This window comes from Trichosurus vulpecula, chromosome 5 (assembly GCF_011100635.1).
Source record: "Trichosurus vulpecula isolate mTriVul1 chromosome 5, mTriVul1.pri, whole genome shotgun sequence".
Taxonomy (NCBI): Eukaryota; Metazoa; Chordata; class Mammalia; order Diprotodontia; family Phalangeridae; genus Trichosurus; species Trichosurus vulpecula.
The window spans coordinates 152,010,589-152,029,593 of record NC_050577.1 but is presented as its reverse complement, the minus strand read 5'-3'; the positions used below and the strand labels follow the sequence as shown (position 1 = coordinate 152,029,593).

Below are 19,005 nucleotides of genomic sequence, written 5' to 3'. Positions count from 1 at the left end.
CTTCTGAAGATCACAGGAAGGCACGGTCTTAAAGGCACAAGAAGAGAGGTTAAGTCTTGACAAGCAAGAAAAAAGGCCATCTATTCCTCTGAGGCAATAAGGGAAGGAAAGGAAAGATAAGACATGGTGGAGAATATGGAACAGTGGTAATATGGAAGCCTAGTAACTAACTAGCCTTTATATAGTATTTTAAGGTTTCCAAAGCACTTTACATATGCTATCTCAGTTGGCCTTTGCATCACAATGTGGAGTAGCTGTTTTCCCACTTTAAAGATGAGGAAACTGAGGCTGAGAGGTTAGCTGCCTAACCCAGAGTCACACAGCTATCAAGTGTGTGAGGCAGGACTGAACTCTAATTTTTTGTCTCCATTTTTGTTAACAATAAAGCAGGGAGACCATAGGAAACAAAAGAATCTATTCCTATCTATAAAAGATAGCAGGGAAAAGCATGAGAAAAAAAGAAAAGAATCAAATCCAGAGCTACCTTCCCACTATTATAAAACAAGAAATAATAACCTGTAATTTCACTGGTATATGAAACTAGCTGATGATAAACTCCCTGTACCAAAGCAGGTTGTTATCTTCTCTGCAATTCATAGTTTTACAGAGCTATGCAGAGCAAAGAGATGAGGCTTTGAGAGGGTAGCTGATCTGAACAGGGTCACAGTCAGTAAGTGTCAGAGGTGGAATCTGAACCTAGGTCTTCCTGGCTCTGAGAACAGGTCTGTCTATCCATGGGATGAAAGAAGAAAGTAGAACTTATTAAATTTTATCTTCTTTTTTAAAAAAATCTTAAATTTGACCCATCTTTCCAGCATGTTAATATATATTTGGATACCAATTCTGTTATCTAATGAATAAGATAGTCATTCCAGCTTTGCATCTTCTGAAAATGGGGCAAATATGCCATCCATGACTTTTTGGAACGGACAGAGCCCCAGGCTCCTGAACTAGCTAAGGGTCTTTGTCCAGGTTGGCAGTAATCCAATAATCATAATTCTTTGGGTCTTGTCAGTTAACCAGTTGTGAAAGTTTTACATCCCTCCATCTTGTCTACATGGCCACTGGAAGAGGCTGTCAAATATCTTGCTGAAACTTAATCCCCGCCTTTCAGAATATCTCTTCCTTCAAATATCATATATTCCAAAAAGCCTTCCCAAGCTAAAGTGGCTTCCCTTCTTCCTCAAATTTCCCTAGGTCATTTTAACTGGCCATCATATTACTCTCCTAAGTAATCTGTTTCCAGTTTCTCTTGCCTGCAATACAATCTTCACACCACTCCTAGATTAATGTTCTTAAAACTTCCTTTGCCACTGTCATGAATTACTTCATCCGTGTACATGTTCTACATTCACCTCATTCTAAAATAATGTAAACTCCATGAAGAGAGACTTCATAATTTTTTAATATTTATATCCTCATTGCCTAGACCAGTGCCTTGAACACTTTAGCTTATAATAAATACTTATTAAATGAATGAATACAATGTAAAATATTCTTCAGATATTCTGACAACTCTTACAAAAGAATGTACTGGTTTGGATTTTTTTTTTCCCAAGAGACTTATAAATGACAGTAAGAGAATGAAAGATTATCAGGATTGTTGCTACTGTGTCTATTAGGGCCTGGAAAAGCTGACTGTTGCAGTGTGAAAAGGTTAAACAGGAAAGCCAGAGGGAAGACTAACGAAAATGGAGCAGGCTCCAAATAAGGTCTCAGGAATAAAGGCAGGAAGGTAGTTAGCAAAAAGGTTGAAAAGAAAACTCAACAATTTGTAAACAATTATTTTTCCAAACTCTAGTTAATGGTCTTCTTGTTTGAGCAATGTTCTGGATAACAGAATTCTAATTCTACAATCCAAAAGTGCCTCTCATTGCTTCATATAGCATAGCCAAGGTAAATCTCATCATTTCTTCACCTCCTCCCAGAGAGAAGTCTCCCTATCTCCCTATGTCCTGACTTTGCTATTTTTGTCGCTGTTTTTGTCCTTAACTTCATTTTTATACTTTTTCCTCCCACCACAACCAGGCACTAGTTATATCGTAGTGATTCTTCATTTAAACTCAACAAATACATATTACTAGCCACCCGAGGATACAAAGACAAAGTGATACAAGAAGCTTAAATCCTATTTGGGAAAACAACACGTATATAGAAAATCAGTCTGTTTATCCTTAAGTTTATTTAAGACAAATCCATTCTTCTGCAAAATGTTCTTTTTTACTGTATTGAATTTTTCAATACTTGCTCTACACCTATTATTCGTAAGTTGTGCTAGGCAAGATGGGGGACTATAAGGTCCAAGCCTTCACAAGAGCTTACAGTTTTGTTGAGGAAAGAATACATACACATAAATAATTATAATAGCATAATGTCAAAATGAAGTGGCATATGAGTATTAGTTCATTGACAGAAGAAACTATGTGATACCATAGGCTTTTAAGAAGACACTGGAATCAATTTAAGTATTTGTTACAAGTTAGAGCTTTTGGATAGAGGCAACTGAGAGGAGAGTGATGAAAAGTGAGTGGTTAGTAACTGTGCTTTTGTTGATTTAATCAACTGGTAGTAATAGAGATGAAAAAAAGGGCTTCAGTGAAACATTTAAGACCAACTCAGAAAAGGGAATTTCTGAAAGGTGCACAGACAAGGAAGGCAGTGTGGGTACTACTGTGTTAACGTTTCATATGCACTTTAAAAGAAAATCAAGATACATGTTCTTGAGATTCAGTTTTGTAACCAATTCTTTTTCTGTTCTCTCTATGCTGAAATATTCAAGTTTACTGATTTTTAAAGATTACAATAAAAAAAGAAAAAGTTGTAAAAGGCATTAAAATTGATACATAAACAGCTCCTCAACCAAAACGCTCAGAATTTATAAAATTATAATAGCTGTTTAGAGCCAGCCTATCTCTAACAGCGACCTTTCTCTCACGTTTCTAATACACTAAAAACTGGGAAATAAAACAGAGAAATCTAGGGCTAAAAAGTCTGAGCTGCTAAAGGATAAATAGGTAACTTTCAAAAATGTCCTTATTCTTAAAATCTGGCCAATAAAGTTTGTTATAGTTCTGCCTCAATGGGGAAAAAAATGTGTGTGTATCTATAACCATATATAGACAGATAGCTAGATATATAGATACACACACACACACACACACACACATTCAATTAAATATACCAAGTTACTGCTTAGTTATATTTAAAATATAGTATGGAAAAGTTTGCAACATGTTAATTTTACTTTCAAAAAAGCAAAGCTTTTATAGATATAAACTTGATGGCCTTCCTAGAAGTATCTCAACCTTAAAATTAGTTTCCCCTTAATCTGGATTGTTGTCTGACTTTTAGAATTCAGGGGAAAAAAAATAACATGAGTTCAAGTTTCTGCATGCCACTTGAAAGACAGGTCCAGCAAACGCTGGATAGGCGGCAGTAAATTTAATACCACTCTTCTCCATAAGCCAAGTTCATGTGGCAATAACATAAACAGTTTTATGTCTTCCTGATTTAGGCCTAACCGAGCAGCAAAATTACACAACTAATCTTTTAACTTAGTATTAAATAAAATATCTTTTGTAAATATACTTTTGAGAGGCAGTGTAGTCTAATGAATAGACTTTAAACCTTGGATTCTGAAATACTGTACTTAAGACTCAAGTCCTGCCTCTGACTCACATTGGCCGTGTGATCGAAGGCAAGTTATTCAACCTCTACAGGCAATTCTGTAAGACAAAGTTCAATTCTCAAGACTAAGTAACAGACAAATTGCAGGTCTGCATCACATACATACATACACACACACACACACACACACACACACACACACACTTTAGGGCATCAGTATATTTTTAAGTGTTTAGAAAACCACAGACATTCTATATAAGTATGTCACTATAACCAGCCCATAGAATCAATTAAGTTAAGATGTTTAGTTATTTTGTACTAAGTTTGTACTCTTAGTACCAACTCATTCTCCCTAAATGGTGGATACCTTCTGAATTGGAGAAATCCAAATTTCCGTTTCAAATAAATAAAACCTAATTTGTCTAGTTTGATATATGGATGAGATATGTCAAATAATTGAATTTTCCTGATAATTAAAGCTTACCCTATCACCTAAGACACTAAAACTTTTGTTTCAACGATTTTATGGAAATCATTCTAAAATGTTTATTTTCTTGTCTGGTTAAATACAATATAATTTAACCTTTTCTGGATCATCATTATGAACTTAATTGGACTGTGATATAATACTCAAGCACGAAGGGCTCCCTGCATCAATACCTAATATTTCAGAGAAGTCTATTTTGGTCTACTTTTTATAGTTTTTCAGTCTTGCCCCAATCAATCAGTGTCACTTCTAACTACAGTCAGCCTATCTCTCTCTCTGTCTCCTATTTCCAATCTATAAACTGAAAAAAGCAAGCTTGTTAGAATTCTGGGTAAAACAGAGCAAATGAGTGGGGTATAGGGGCTCTGGTGTTAGTTCAGTGTATGAATGAACTTTAATAAATCAATTTTGGTCACACAGAAGCCTTTCTTTGCCTACTTCCTGGTAGATAAGAGATATGCCCTAGTGTAAGGGAAAGAAACTGGTCCCAAGATTTTGCAGGGATAGGGAACTCCCAGATGAAGGAATTCTCCCTCTACCATTGCAGGTCTGCAACTTATAGTCTTAGAAAGTGGTTTGGAGCACTCAGAAGTTAAATGATTCACCCAGGATCACACAGCCAATATATTTGAAAAGTGGGACCTGAACCTAGATCTTCTTGGCTTCAAGGCTGGCTTTACTGGTTAACATCACCACCACTTCTCTACTACCATATACATCCAGTTTATTGTCACTAGAGAATTTAAAAAAAACTAAAAAATTAAATTTATTTGCCCCTACCTTCTTTTATTTAGGTTATATTTGCAAAATTGAAGGGCTGAACTATAGTTATATATGTCTATCTGAATGGAACATCAGCACAAATCAAATCTCATTAATCTGCTTAAAGAGTTATTACTATTCAGATGAAAAAGTATTTTTATTTGTTAATTCAGCTAATGTTTTATTTCAGTAGGGTATGGGTCAATCTTTCTCAATTAGAAAGCTAAGATTTCTAGCAGTAGGTATACCAACACATAACTAAAGGAAAGGATTAAAAACTATTCGTCACAAAATATATTTTAAGTTTTTTTCCTCACAAAAACAGTAACATGGTCATTAAAAAAAAAACACTTACCCCTATACTGATACCTAGTTTGTGGGTGTAGGGAATGCCAGATGTGAAAAAAGACCCTGCAAGATGCATATCTGCAGCATTAGAGTCTTAGTGCAAGGTGCATTCATTGGTCTTCTTTAACATACCACAATCTAATCTTTCCTGGATCACTATTATAAACTGTGTTTCAATCTAATTGATTTCCTTGGTAATCCTACGTATTATTCTGAGATGAAGTGAGTAAGTTTTACCAGTTTGCCAAAGGAGTCCACCAAAAAGATTAAGAAACCCAGTTGGAGATCTGCCTGAGGCACTGAAAGGCTAAATGATTTGCCCTTGGTTACCCATTTAATAAGAGTCAAAGGTAGCACTTGAATCTAAGACATTGTGACTACAAGGCTGACCCTCTCTATCCAAAATGCCAGACTGACCGTCTAGGTGTTCTTTTACAGAAAAAAAAAATTCAAGAAAGAAATATGCCACCTGGAGACACCTTCCACACACAATTCAAACAATGAAAAAAGAAATTACGTAACAGATTTTACAGAAATTACAAAACTGAAATAATTAAGTTGTTTTATCTCGCTAAAATAGTCATAATCCTAAGAACAAGAGGTTTCAAAATGTTGCTCAAGATCAGAAACATTACTAAAAACAACTGCTTAGGGATATTTTATGTTTTAAACATTCTAAATTACAATTTCTTTCTGTAATCTTAATGACTTCATTCATTATTCATGAACTCAAGGAAAAGAAACCTAAAGAAAACATATCATTAAATTACTTCCTGATCATGAAGATCAATATGGCAATACGCTTATTCCCCAATTACTAAGAACAGAATCTGCAAAGCATTCAAGGAATACGTGATTGATTTAAAAAAAAAATATTTGTCAACATCACAAGATTTCCAATAATGAAAACAAAATAAGATATATGCTCCTCAGTACTTCTGAATATAACCAGAATAACTGTCGTTCTCAAAAATACTTTGAAAGAAAACTCCCCAAAAGGTGGGGGGATCCCAAAGTATTAAAGGGCTAAGCTTAGATGCTTAGTTATGTTACAGACAAAACCTGAAAACAGAAAAAACAATGTTGCTACTACTAAATTACATGCAACGGGAATGTTATCAGTGACTATAAAAGAAACTAATTCAAATAAACTAATAAATGATTTTTGTGATCATAAGATACTACCTGAAACCAGCAATACTAAAGACTCCTGCCATTTTTTTATTATTTTTATTATTTATTTATTTATTTTTATTATTTATTAGAACTGAAAAACCACATATATTTCTAATTCTCAACTACTCTCCGAGTTATAACAATTCCAGATGATCATACTTCAACAGCTAGAGGCCAGAAACAATTTTTACAAACAGGTAGTGCTTGGAAAATGTTATGACAGTTCTACGTCTGAAAGAAATACTTTTTCAGGATCAGATCCTTAAGGCCCTCCTTTTGAAATATACTTCTACTTAAGTCATTTTTAAGAAAGTTTACTCTACCTCATGTATTTATTTCAATCGTCATTATAGGGAAAATAATACAGCAAATATATATACATATATGTACATAATAAATATATTACATATATATATACACACACACACACACACACTTTTTGAGGGGCGACAGGAAACGGATAGTTTCGAGTAAAGACACCAAAATCTCTCAAGAATATGTGTGAGAGAGAGGAGGGAGGGAGGGAGAAATAGCATACTCAGCGCCCAGGACACCACCTCATTTCCCTAATAGGGATGAAAAGCTCAGGCCTCTGGTAGCTTCCAGCTGACGCCAGTGTTCTCCACACCAAACCCCCCCCCCTTTTTTTGACAGAATCTTCGGATGAAGAAGCTACCGCTGGAGTTTGGGGGTGGGGGGAGGGGTCGTCTCAAATATATGGTACTAGGATCCCTTCTAGGCAGCCCTAAGTCTTAACCTCTTCATACCCCACGCCTCCCTCCCCGGGATCTGGTGCACCAGCACCTAAAGACATCTTACGTGGGTCCCCTAAAGGAAGCTCTGCCACGGCGCATCATCTCGGAGGCTCAAACCCGTGTCGAGGAGGAAGACGAGGAGGAAGAGTTTTGGCCATTCCCTTCCCTGGCTACTAAAATTACAGGCTCCATTTCCTGTCCCTGGGGTGACGACCAAGTCACCTCGGGGAGAGAGGTCCTTTCCCTGGGCTCGGTGCCAAGCTGGGCCACCCCATCCTCGCCAGGCGCCGGACAGCCCCTTAGCCAACCTTCGCTTGGGTACCACGACCCCTCCCCCTGCTCAGGGGAGGGCGAAGGAGAGAGGCTGTAGCTCCAGAGTCTCGGGCACTGGCCCCTGCCAGGCCCGCGCGGGCCGCTCCCCCGCCTTGCCCTCCGCGCCAGCCACCCCATGGGCCCGGGCGAGCACCCACCTCTCTGCAGGAGCTTCACTTCCCCGTTCTCCTCTCGGGCCCCTCCGGCCTCGACCGCCCCGGCGGCGCCGTGCCTCCTCTTCTCCTTCTCCCGCTTCTCCTTGGGTCTCCGAGGCTTAGCGTTAGCGGCGGCCGGGGCCGGGAGCAGAAGATGGTGGTGGGGCTGAGCGTGAAGCAGCGTCGGGGACACGAGCAGTTTGCGGGGCAGAGGTTGGGGAGAGAGTGAAGAAGAGGAGGAGGAGGAGGAGGATGAAGAGGAGGAGGAGGACGAAGAGGAAGAGGAGGAGGAGGAGGAAGTGGTGGTGGCGCCCGCGGGAAAAGAGAAGCCGCCAGGAGGGGTGGCGGCGGCGGCCACGGCCGCGAAGCTCCACAACGCGGGGCTGCCATAGCTCTGAGGCGGAGGCGGCTGCTGCCTGCTATTCCCGCCGCCGCCGCCGCCCCCTTCCCCGTTCACTCTTCGCGGCGGCTTCTTCTCCTCCGTCCGGACCTTCTTGGCCGATAGAGAACATGACGGATCCCGAGGAGACGGAGGCGGCGGTGGTTTGCAGAACGACTCTTTCTCCGGGGCGGCGGCAGCGCCGTGGACGGGGCTCAGCGGCTCCGCCATTTTGCGCTCCTGTTGTATTTACTCTCCCTCCGCTCCCAAGCGCAGAGGCGAGAGGGGCGGGCCATCATCGGGAGGGGAGGGGAAGACGGGGAAGGGGCGGAGCGGAAGAGGGGCGGCTCGGAGGCGTTCGCCATAGGACGAGCGGCGCTGAGGGATCCGTCCTCTCGCCAATCATACTCGCTACCTGGGAAGGGAGGGGTGGGACCGAAGAGCGGAGAGGAGAAGTTGAGTGGGGTTCTGCGGCACGCGGCGCGAGACGGAGAGGGGGCGGGGAGGGTCTGCCAACCGCCCCCTGGATCCGTGCCTCCCGAGGCTCGCGGGGGTGACAGCAGAGCTTGGGGCCCCGCCCGAGATGCCCAAATCCGCCTCTCCCCGGGTCTCGCACCTCTCCGTCAGTACAACTATTTTTTCCCCCTTTTCTCTTTTCTTTTACGCTTCATTACCTTCTCTTCCTGTTCGCTGAGCCCCTTCCTGGCCCACCGATCTCTGACGACTTAATTTCAGGGATGTTGAGAGGGGGGAGGCTGCAGGCGGGGAGTAAGTGGTTTTTTCTGTTAGGTTCCTTTCAGGGATGGAGGAAGGGAACTAGAGCCCGTGTTTCTGGCCAAATCCTGGGGTTGCTGCTGTTGTTGCTGCCGTCGTCGTCACTGTCGTCTGCCTTTGGACATCACTTTCCTGCTCGTCCTGAGTGTTCTCGAAAGCCGGGGTCAGTCAGTCTGGTCAGCTAGCCTTTTCTAAGTGCCTGCTGTGTGCCAGGCCCTGGGGGTCTTTCTCATCTATCGCGACTGGGTGCTGGCTTATGTCAGAAATTTTCTATTATAAATGTTCCGTTTCAAAATATTTTTTTTCAATTAAAAAACATGGGTTTTCTTCCTTTCTAAGTCATCTCTGTCGATTAAAAAAGTATTGCTCAAATAGCTAATTGTAACTAAGAGTCTAATAGAAAAGCCGTTGGCCTTTTAAAAAAAGCCAACTTATCAATTCATCTGAAAAATTTAAGGGTTTTGAGCAAAACTGTCCTTCTAAGGTTACTGTATTTTGAGTACTTTATTGAGTATCCTAGCTGTTTTTGTAGACCTTGTATATTTAAAGGGAAAGGGATTTGAGAAGTAAAAAAAAGTAATTTGATTGTAATAACTGGTAATGCTAAAAATTATTTTTGCCATTAGCTTTTGAAACTGACCTAAGATATCAGAATTAAGGAGTCTGTGGAGTAGATTGCAAAGTACTATTAGTCAAAACGAGATGACTAATGAATAGGAAGAGTGATTTTTAACACTAACCATTACATTGGCTTACGATCTAAGTAGGGGAAATGTTGGGAAGATGGATTTTAAAACTATTAGTCAAGACAAGAGATGATGAGTAAATAGACATTTAATTATTACTGAAAGTACTCAGTATGTTTAAACTCTATGAACGTGACAGTTTCTAAGGGCCCTTGAGATCAACGTCTGTCTGTCTAAGTGAGAAGTATTACTACCTCTCCATTCCTGTAACCTCAGAAGTTTTCTTTTTACAGTTAAAAATGTCTTTTAAAAATTTATGAGTGTCCAGGAATGAGCATACCATAATGTAAAAAAAAAAAAAAAACCCACTGTATTAGAAGTCAGTTGAACTGAGTTCAAAATTCTGTCTCTGCTGCTTTACTACCACTGTGACCTTGGGCAAGTTACTTCTTAGTATGTCAGTTTTCTCATCTGTAAAATGAGGAGGATGCAATAAATAAAGAATTTTCTTGTTCTAAATCCTATGATCCTACATCACTTGGAAAGCCTAAACTTGAAATAAAAACCTCATGTTCCAGTCATAGCTCTTCTACTATGGGTTAGTTATTTGACCTGCCTGAGCTACAGTTACCCTCTCTGTAAATGGAGATGATTTTACTTATATTCCCTACCTTGAGCAAGTACTTTCCCTTTCTTCGTATCTTCAGCAGTTAGCAGTGCACACCTAACACATTATAAGCACATAATAAATGCTTGTTGACTGACTGGGGGGATTAAAAGAGGCAGCTAGGTAAATATAGTGGACAGAGTGTAGGACTTGGACTGAGGAAGAGCTGAGTTCAAATCCTATATATGTGACCCTGGGCAAGTCACTTAAGTTCTCCTTGCTTTAGTTTCTTCATCTGTAAAATAAGGGTCGTAATAGGACCTAACTCCCAGGTTTGTTGTGAGGATCTAATGAATTAACATACATCAAGCCTGTACATACATTTTTATTTATTAGCAAGAATAATAATTTCAGCTATTGTTTATATAACACTTTATATAGCACTTTACAAATATTACCTCATTTAGTCCTCACAACTCTAGAAGGTAGGTTCTGTTATTCCTATTTTATAGATAAGAAAACTGAGGCAGACAGAGGTTAAGTGACTTGCTCTGGGCCACACAGCTAGTGTCTTAGGCTAGATTTGAACTCAGATCTTGTTGACTCCATGTCCATGTAGCACAGTCGATAGAAGTTTAATTCTGAAAAAGCCACACTATAAAATGTAATCTAATATATAAATGTAAGCAAATAGTAGTGGTATTTTGAAAAATCTTAGTGATTATACAGCTCCTATTTAAGACAGCTATGCACATTCTCCTCTACTAAGATTACTTGAAAATAGTTTTTAATTAGAGTTAGCGTTCGTGAGCTGGAATTTATCTTAAAACAACCTCAATATGACTTTCATCTTGCAGATGTAGTTATTTAACAAGTAAGTAGAAAATACATTTTGTAATCAATGTAAGAAGAATTTTAAAAATAATTCTGAAATCTTTCTCCACCTGCAAAACATTAATTGGTTTTGTTTTCGAATCTTTCCAGTTAAGAAAAGTCTAAAGTTTTAAACTATTGACTAACTGGAATTCTCCCAAAGTATCTTCCACATACCTATATGACATCTTTTTTCACTCCTGCATTCTTTCTTCTAAAGTTGAATGGGCCAAATAGAAGTGTCTGTATTTTAAAGTTGCTCTGAAGGTTTTCCTGAGTTTTTTTTTTAAGTGCTTCCACCACCACCACTACACCTGACCATTGGGAGAAACTAATTTCCATAACTATCCTGTAATAAAACCCATTTTTCCTTGATTCATTTGAGACAAGGTTGGAATATTCCAAAAGGAATTTTTATGAGAAAACCAATGGAAAGCAAACAACATTCTCCTACTCCTTACTGCCGCCGCCCCCCCCCCCTCCAAACCTGAGGGGGAAAAAAACTGAGTTTAAAAATACAGATTTCTAATCCTAACTAACATTTAACCAAAGATCATCTTAGTGACTGCTGATTACATGGTACCTAGTTCCCAGTCTCTCTCTCAAATCAAAATTTTCTACGTTGGATTATAATCTTTGCTAAAGAAATATACTGCCATTTCTGTCCCAAAGTTATTTAGGATTGGCGCTAAATTAGTATCTTCAAGCCTCCCCAAACCTGCTGTCATTATCATTTTGAGATTTGACCCTCAAAGGGTCTTGGGCTAGGCTTTATTTTTTATTTGTACCTACCTTGACTCCCTGAACTTCTGCCTGGTCTCTGGCACACTGGATAAGGCATTTCCCATCTACTCCCAAAGTTCCATTTATTTCTGATTCTTCACCTCCACTCCAGATCATCTACTGGCTTTACCAATGAACACCTTCAGTCTATTCCTCAAGGTTCTCTATGTGTTCCCATGATCCAAAAAAAAAAGGAGGGGGGTGCTATTCATTCCTCCAAGCCACTTCTCTCTAAACTGTTCATTTCCTCCACTGATTCTTATGTATTTGATGACAGAATTTGAATCCATAAGCAGGTATACTTTGAGGCTAAATTGAACTTAAGACAATGTTGTAAGAAAATGTCAATTTGGGCTCACATTTGGGTTCAGAAGATCAACTACATAAATGTGGGGATACTGAAGCACTGTAAACAATGTTGGACTTCACTGATATATTTTGCTTAATTATTTTTTTTCTTATTTTTATTCTTTGTTACAAGGAATGACTCTAGCAGGTGGGGGGAATATATTGGGGTAATATAGGTGATGTAAAAACAAAATATAGTTAAAAAATTTTTAAATACCAACGGTATAGGTGCGAGATGTCTAGCCTTACCTTCCTTAGCAGTTCATATGAAAAAGATATAGACATCTATCTGACTGCACTGTAACAGATATAAGTCACTGTTTTGTTTTCGTGGCAACTTCTGTTTAGAATGATGGAAGTGAGAGTTCCACTCTATTTTGCCTTAGTTAGACTACATATGGAGTATTATGTTGAGCTGTGGGTTCTGCATTGTAGGAAGGACATTGACAAGCTGGAGTATTCTGAGAAAAGGGGAATCAGGATGGTGAAGGGACTTGAAAATCATGCCATATGAGGATTGACTAAAGGATGCTTCACCTGGAGAAGAGAGGATTTGGGAGAGGCTTGGTTATTACTGTCTTACACTATTTGAAGAGTTGTCATGTAGAAAGTAGATTTGATTTACTCTGTTTGGCCCAAGAGGACAGAACTAGGAATTCCACATAGAAGTTACATGGAATCTCAATATAAAATAGATTTTCCTGACAGAGTTGTCCAGAAATGGAATTGACTACCTTAAGAGCTAATGAATTCTGTCACTAAGGTCTTCAAATAGAGGCTGAATGATCGATTACTTGTTGGAGATGCTGTAAAAGGTATGCATGCTTCAAGTAGTGGTTAGACTAAATGCCATTTAAGATTTCTTCCAACCCTGGTTCTTTAATTCTATATTATGAAGGGGGAAAAAAAAGACTCCAGTATCTGTAATAAATTTTTTTTTCAATTTTCAGTTAGTCCAAACTCAAGTAGATTTTGCAGAGACGGTACCAATTCGTTTGGTAGAGGGAGTTTCCTAAGCTGGGACATAATCTTTACTAATGAAGAAGTCCAGCTCCTATCCCTGTCCCTACTAGATGAAACACATAGCTGAATTTCTGAGTTACTATAGCTTTCAATACATGAGGTTGCTAACCCGATTATTTTAGTTAGAAGCAGGTGAAATAGCTCTGTAGTTTTCTAAATAAAGAAAAATTGTTAATAATCTAAAAATACATATACATAGCAAGAAAATGCAACAATATGTATCCATATGTGTGCTCTTCAATTCAGGCCCCCAGTTTTCTCTGTCTCTCTCTCCCCCTCTCAACTTACTCATAAACTAATACAATCCAATTCAACAAGCATTTCTTAAGTTCCTACTATGGTCAAGGAACTGTGTTGGTGGTTTTTTTTTTTTTTTTAGTGAAATTAGATATAACATCAACCCTCAATATTATAAACAAATCATAGAGAGAAGATGATGTGACATAGGTATAAGATAGGACACAAATAACCATGATATTAAGGCAATATATGTAAGGTTCTTAGATTTAGAACTGGAAGAGACCTTAGAGATCCTCGTTTTGCAGATGTAGAAAGAGGCCCATTAAAGTTAAGTGACTTCCCCAAAGTTAGGAAATGAAAGAGCTGGGATTTGAATCTAGGTCCTCCAAATCTAAACACAATGCGTTTTCTGTTCTTACCATACTGCCTTAGTCATTCCTTTAAGAAATTTGAGAGAGGAGTGATCACTTCTGATTGGGAAAATCAGAGAAACCTTCATGGAGCAGAAAGTACTTGGGTTGAGCCTTGAAAGAAGAGGTGGAAAGTTCAGGAGGAACCTTTATGTTTCTGAATGTTTTTTCTCTGTCCCTTTCATTTAACCTCTCTGGGCCTCAGTTTTCTATAAAATAAGTGTTGGACTAGCTATCTCTAAATCTTTGGGGACATGCTAGGTCTGACAAACTTTTTTTTCCATGCCTTTTTGGCAAGGTGTTTAGGACTAGAGGGAGGACTTGGAATTATTAATTCTGTGATTCCCTTGCTACTTGTTGGGAAGAAGCTGAAATAGCAGGACCATGGACAAGGTTATGAAGCAGTAGCCCTGGTGTAAAGGGATCATTCACCCTCTCACAATTTCTCGTGGACCTTATTTTAAAATTAGGCCTCAAAATAAAATGTTATAAACTTTAAGCATCTGTAATGTTCTAGTTAGGCTGTTCTCTCAACTGAATGCACCCCTGTTAGGTATGAGATTCTCTTGTCTAGATTAAGTTCTTGTAAAACTTAACTTTATGAAACAAGAAAATATAGGAATACACTTCAAAGAAAACAATGATGACCTCTCTTTTAGGTAGGCTACTGTGATGATTCATCTCACAGAATTCTTATGAAAAAAGAATTTTAAAGTTCTAATAAAATGTAAGCTTTTATTTTCTCCGTGTCTCCCAGACATGCCTAAACAGAAGATCTCTTTCAAACTTTCTCTGTAGCAAGGGAGGTCTTTAAGTATTGGATTTCAAAGGATTTTCATGAAAAATACAATACAAAATAGCCAAGAAATCAATAGGATAAATAATTAAGCTGGAGTAAACTCTAAAGATAGATAATCAACAAAGCAAATAATTGAGCAAAGTAATTGCTGTCAAATTTAAAGTAATATTTGCTTTGAATAGTAAGGAAGTGAATAGTAGAAGACTTTTTTTTTCTAACATGAGTATTCCTTCATAACTTCTTCATTGTTTTTTAAATCATTCTATTTTAGTTGTGGGGAGAAAAAAATCAAGTTACCATGAAGTTAGGATAAAGGGGGAGAAAAAGGGTAGACCAGAAATGGAAACAACCAACCAAAAGAACTTATAAAGATATCAGTCCGTGTTTATTTTTTAAAAGGTTTCAGTACATTTTTATTTTTTTTAAAATTTCAGTTCAATTTTAAAATTTTAGGTGAGTCATTTATATGACTTCACTACAGTAATATAGTGGACAGGCTGCTGGTTTCTATTCCCATCTTCCCTTAGGCACTTTTTAGCTGTAAAATTCTAGGCAAGTCACTTAACCAGCCTCAGTTTCCTCATCTGTAAAATGAGGTTGGTTTTGATGACCTCTAAGGTGCCTTCCAATTCTAAATGTATGATCCCTTGTACTTGCTTTAAAAAAACATAGTTTTATTTCTGCTTTGACCTTATTTTGTTTTGTCTTTGTCATTAAGAGAAGTTAAGCTGTTACTGGCTTCCTTCAAAACTCAACTCAAATTCCATCTCCTGCAAGTAGTCTTTCCTTGTCTCCCCACTTCAAGTACCTTTCTTCTGGGATTACCTCCCATTTACACTTTATATATCTTCTACATACATACTTGTTTGCATGTCATCTCCCCCATTAGAATGTGAGCTCCTGGAGGGAATTTTTTTTAACTGTCTTTATATCCCCAGGAGTTAGCACAATTTCTTGTTGATGATCCTGCTGGTTGTGGCAGTATCTATAGCAGGTAGAAGAATAGAAAACTGACATAGGTGAGGCAGCTAAAATCAAGAAGGGTAGAAAATTGGGGGCGGGGAAGTGCCCAGAAAAACCCAGTAAATTAGAACCATCCTTGATAGGTTTTCTGAAGTCTCCTTCTTGTCGCTGATTTTGCTTCCAGAATTCAAATATAGGAGGCTAGTCCTACTTTACTCTAATAAGGAGGACCCAAAAGTTCTAAAAATGTTTTTCTATCTTCATTCCATCTGGAGTCCCATTAGAAAGGACAGTAGGATTTCTGTATTTCTGACTTCTGCTGCTGGTGAAGTTATAAGAACAAATTTTAGAAACTAAACCAGCATAATTTAACTAAACACTGACCAAGAATAATGATGTAAAGGAAAAATGGAATATACTTAAAGTCTATATTTAGAGAGGAAAGAGGAGTTAAAATTTTAAGTGGTACAGTGGCTAGAATGTTAGGCTTGGAGACAGAAAGACCTAGGTTCAGATTTTGCTACAGATGCTTACTAGCTTTGACCCTGGGCAAGTCAACTCTCCTAGTCTTAGATTCCTCATCTGTAAAGTGGGAATGATAATAGCACCACCCTTACAGGATTTTTGTGAGGATGAAGTGAGTTAATTTGCAAAGAGCTTTGCAAACTAAAGCATTAAATAAATCCTAGATATTGTTAAGTAAAAATTAAGGATAAGGATTGGACCTGTGATTTCATAGGTGTAGGGAGAGAAACTCCATCTATCAATGTAGGTTGACTGAAATTTATAGTCTTAGAAAATTGCCTACAACACTGAGAGCTTAAGTGCTTCCACCAGGATCTAAAGGCCAGAATGTGTTAGTGGTGGAAAATGAACCTAGGCTCTCCCTGACTCTGACACCAGCTCTCTTATCTGGGATTCTATAGTAATATCTCTCCAAGTAAAAGATAAGCTTAATAATAAGAGATTACATCTTTATAGTGTTTTGTATTTGTGGAAACATTTGCAGGTACATATCTCACTTTATCCACATAGCAATTTAGTAGCAAACATTTTCATTCCCATTTTACAGATAAGAAAACTGAGAAAAAGAGATTAAATAACTTGACTAAGGTTGAAGAGAAAGTTGTTTAGAGTTTAGACTAGAACTTTCCTACATTTCAAAACAAACATCTGTGTGTGGTGAGCATTATTTGATGATCTAGGATATGTAGATAATACAATTAAAAATAATAATAACTAGCATTTTTATATCACTTTAAGGTTTGTGGATTACTTTACATATGTTGTCTTATCTGATCCTCACAATCACCTTATGAAGTAGGTGAATATTATCATCTCCATTTTACATCTGAGGAAACTGAGGAAGAAGAAATGAGTATACTAGTAACAGGGAATCCTATCTAGGATTCTGCCAATAAATATCTGTCCCTCCTTTATCTTACCCCCCAAATATAAGTCAGTGATTCAGGGTTGAAACTCATGAAGAATACATCCACTAAAAAAGGATTGTGGTCCATATAATCCAATACAGTAGGTAATACTCAAACTATTTCTTGGCTTTGGAATGTATTTTGTGGCATTTTTACTGTGGATTTATCTTCTAACTCTATTTAATTTCAGACTTGGATTCAGATCATTTGGATTTGCTGAACTCACACCAATTGATTATAGGGGCATGCTATGATAGAAATATCCTGGATAACAGAAGTTGACCTAGGATTAAACATTTGCCATCAATAATTAACACTAGGCTAACCAAGAGAATTTTCCACATAGCAAATTCTTTCCCTTCTCCCTCAGATTAATTTGCCTAGTCCTCTCAATTTTACTTCCACAACATCCTTCATATCTATCAAATTCTCTGCATTCACCCTCACCTTTTCCTACCTAAATTATCAATCTATATCAGTGGAAGACTGCACCACACATAATATTATCAGCCATGGCAGGATGAGTCCTCCAGACTCATAGCACCACCTTGTGGTTTAGACACCCCTAGGAAGGGAAACAAATTTGGGGTTACTAGCAGGGCCTCCCTCTCCCACTATTCTGGTGAGATCAAATTTCCCAGGACTCTACACATTCCGTCAGACTCAATGTCACCCTATGCTTTGGAATCTCCTCAGAAGGGACTTGAAATTCCTAGAAGGGAACTTGGTTTTAGACAGACAACCACCCACCATTCCAATCCACAATCCATACAGGCATCCAGACTTTTGGTACATATCTGAGAGCTTAGATTCCTATCAGGAAAAAAAAATGCACTCAGAGATGCTAGACAAGCAAACCCCTTCCTTCCCCCCATCAGGCCATATATAATCTGATTATGGGGGGTGGGGGGGTAAGAGAGATGGGTTTGGACTTGTGGTTTCATCAGTGTTTGTAATTCCCAGTGAGTCACCTTCTACTGCAGACTGGAAATTATTTTTCAGTTTATAATTTTAGAGAGTTGCCTAGTACAACACAATCACAGAGCTTGTATATATCAGGTCTTGAGCTCAGAATAAGGCCAGCTCTCTATCCACAGCATTACCCTGCTTTACCATCTGAATACCTACCCTTTATCATGGCTTTAATCCTTCATACCCTTTCCAGCTTTAGGTTCCATGTGTGTGATCCTCTTCTCTCCAATGAGGCTAGATTCAGGAACTCTTAAACCTAGCAGTTGCTAGAACCTCAGTCCCCAAGGAAGATTCTTCAGCAGTCCTTTAGAAGTTGAAGTTCAAGAACTCTAATCACTCAGATCACTTGTTTCCCTCTTCTGGAGTTGAGGACATGACATGCTGTAGCTCATGCCTAGGCCTGAGTGCAGGCACTCTCAATATTATACTGTTTGCCCAGCTATTACTTATCTGTTGGGACAAAAAGCTGCCATCTCTGCACCACTTGGCCACATGGTTCCTTTTCCATTGATGCTACATGGTAGAGATGATGTGGCTCCCATGTTCTTTGCTCAAAGGTAGACATTAATGACTCAGTACAATTTAGCTTCACTGAAAAGCAGAAAGGCCTAATCTTAAGATGAAGATTCTTACAGGGTGATTGTTTCTACAACAATCCATCCCCCTAGAATTAGTCATTTGTACAACAGTCCATCCCCCTAGAATTAGTCAACCAATTCATCCTCAATTACTGAGACCCATCAACTAGGAGACACCAAGGGACATATTCCCTACCCTCATAGGAAGATACAATCAAAAGTCCTCCCTAAAAGTTCATCCTGTTGATCGAGAAGTCCCTTGACCAACCTCTCTACATATAATCTACAAAGTAGTCAGAACATTCTTATTAGTGCTGGACTAAAGTGTGCCATGGGTACTCCTGTATTTCTTGGACTTCAGTTAGCCCCATGAGGGCTTTCAGCCCATACAAGAGTATGTTAAGGAATGTTTCATAAGAAAGAATTGGATTAACCTCCAAAAAGCTCATCTCTGGCCTTGGCTGGGTGGAAACCAGAAGGTAGAAATGGATCCCAGATGATAGTTCACGTTACCC

The 19,005-nt window shown here is 38.6% G+C and overlaps 1 protein-coding gene across 1 annotated transcript in view; it reads right to left on the bottom strand.

The window, feature by feature from the left end:
• RSBN1L (round spermatid basic protein 1 like) overlaps window positions 1–8,275 on the bottom strand; it is a 90,925-nt gene extending 82,650 nt beyond the window's left edge. The window contains exon 1 of the mRNA XM_036759717.1: window positions 7,626–8,275. Coding sequence (XP_036615612.1) covers window positions 7,626–8,232 — 607 coding nt within the window. The 5' untranslated portion in view covers window positions 8,233–8,275. The remainder of the gene's footprint in view (window positions 1–7,625) is intronic.
• Between the last annotated feature and the right edge of the window lie 10,730 nt (window positions 8,276–19,005).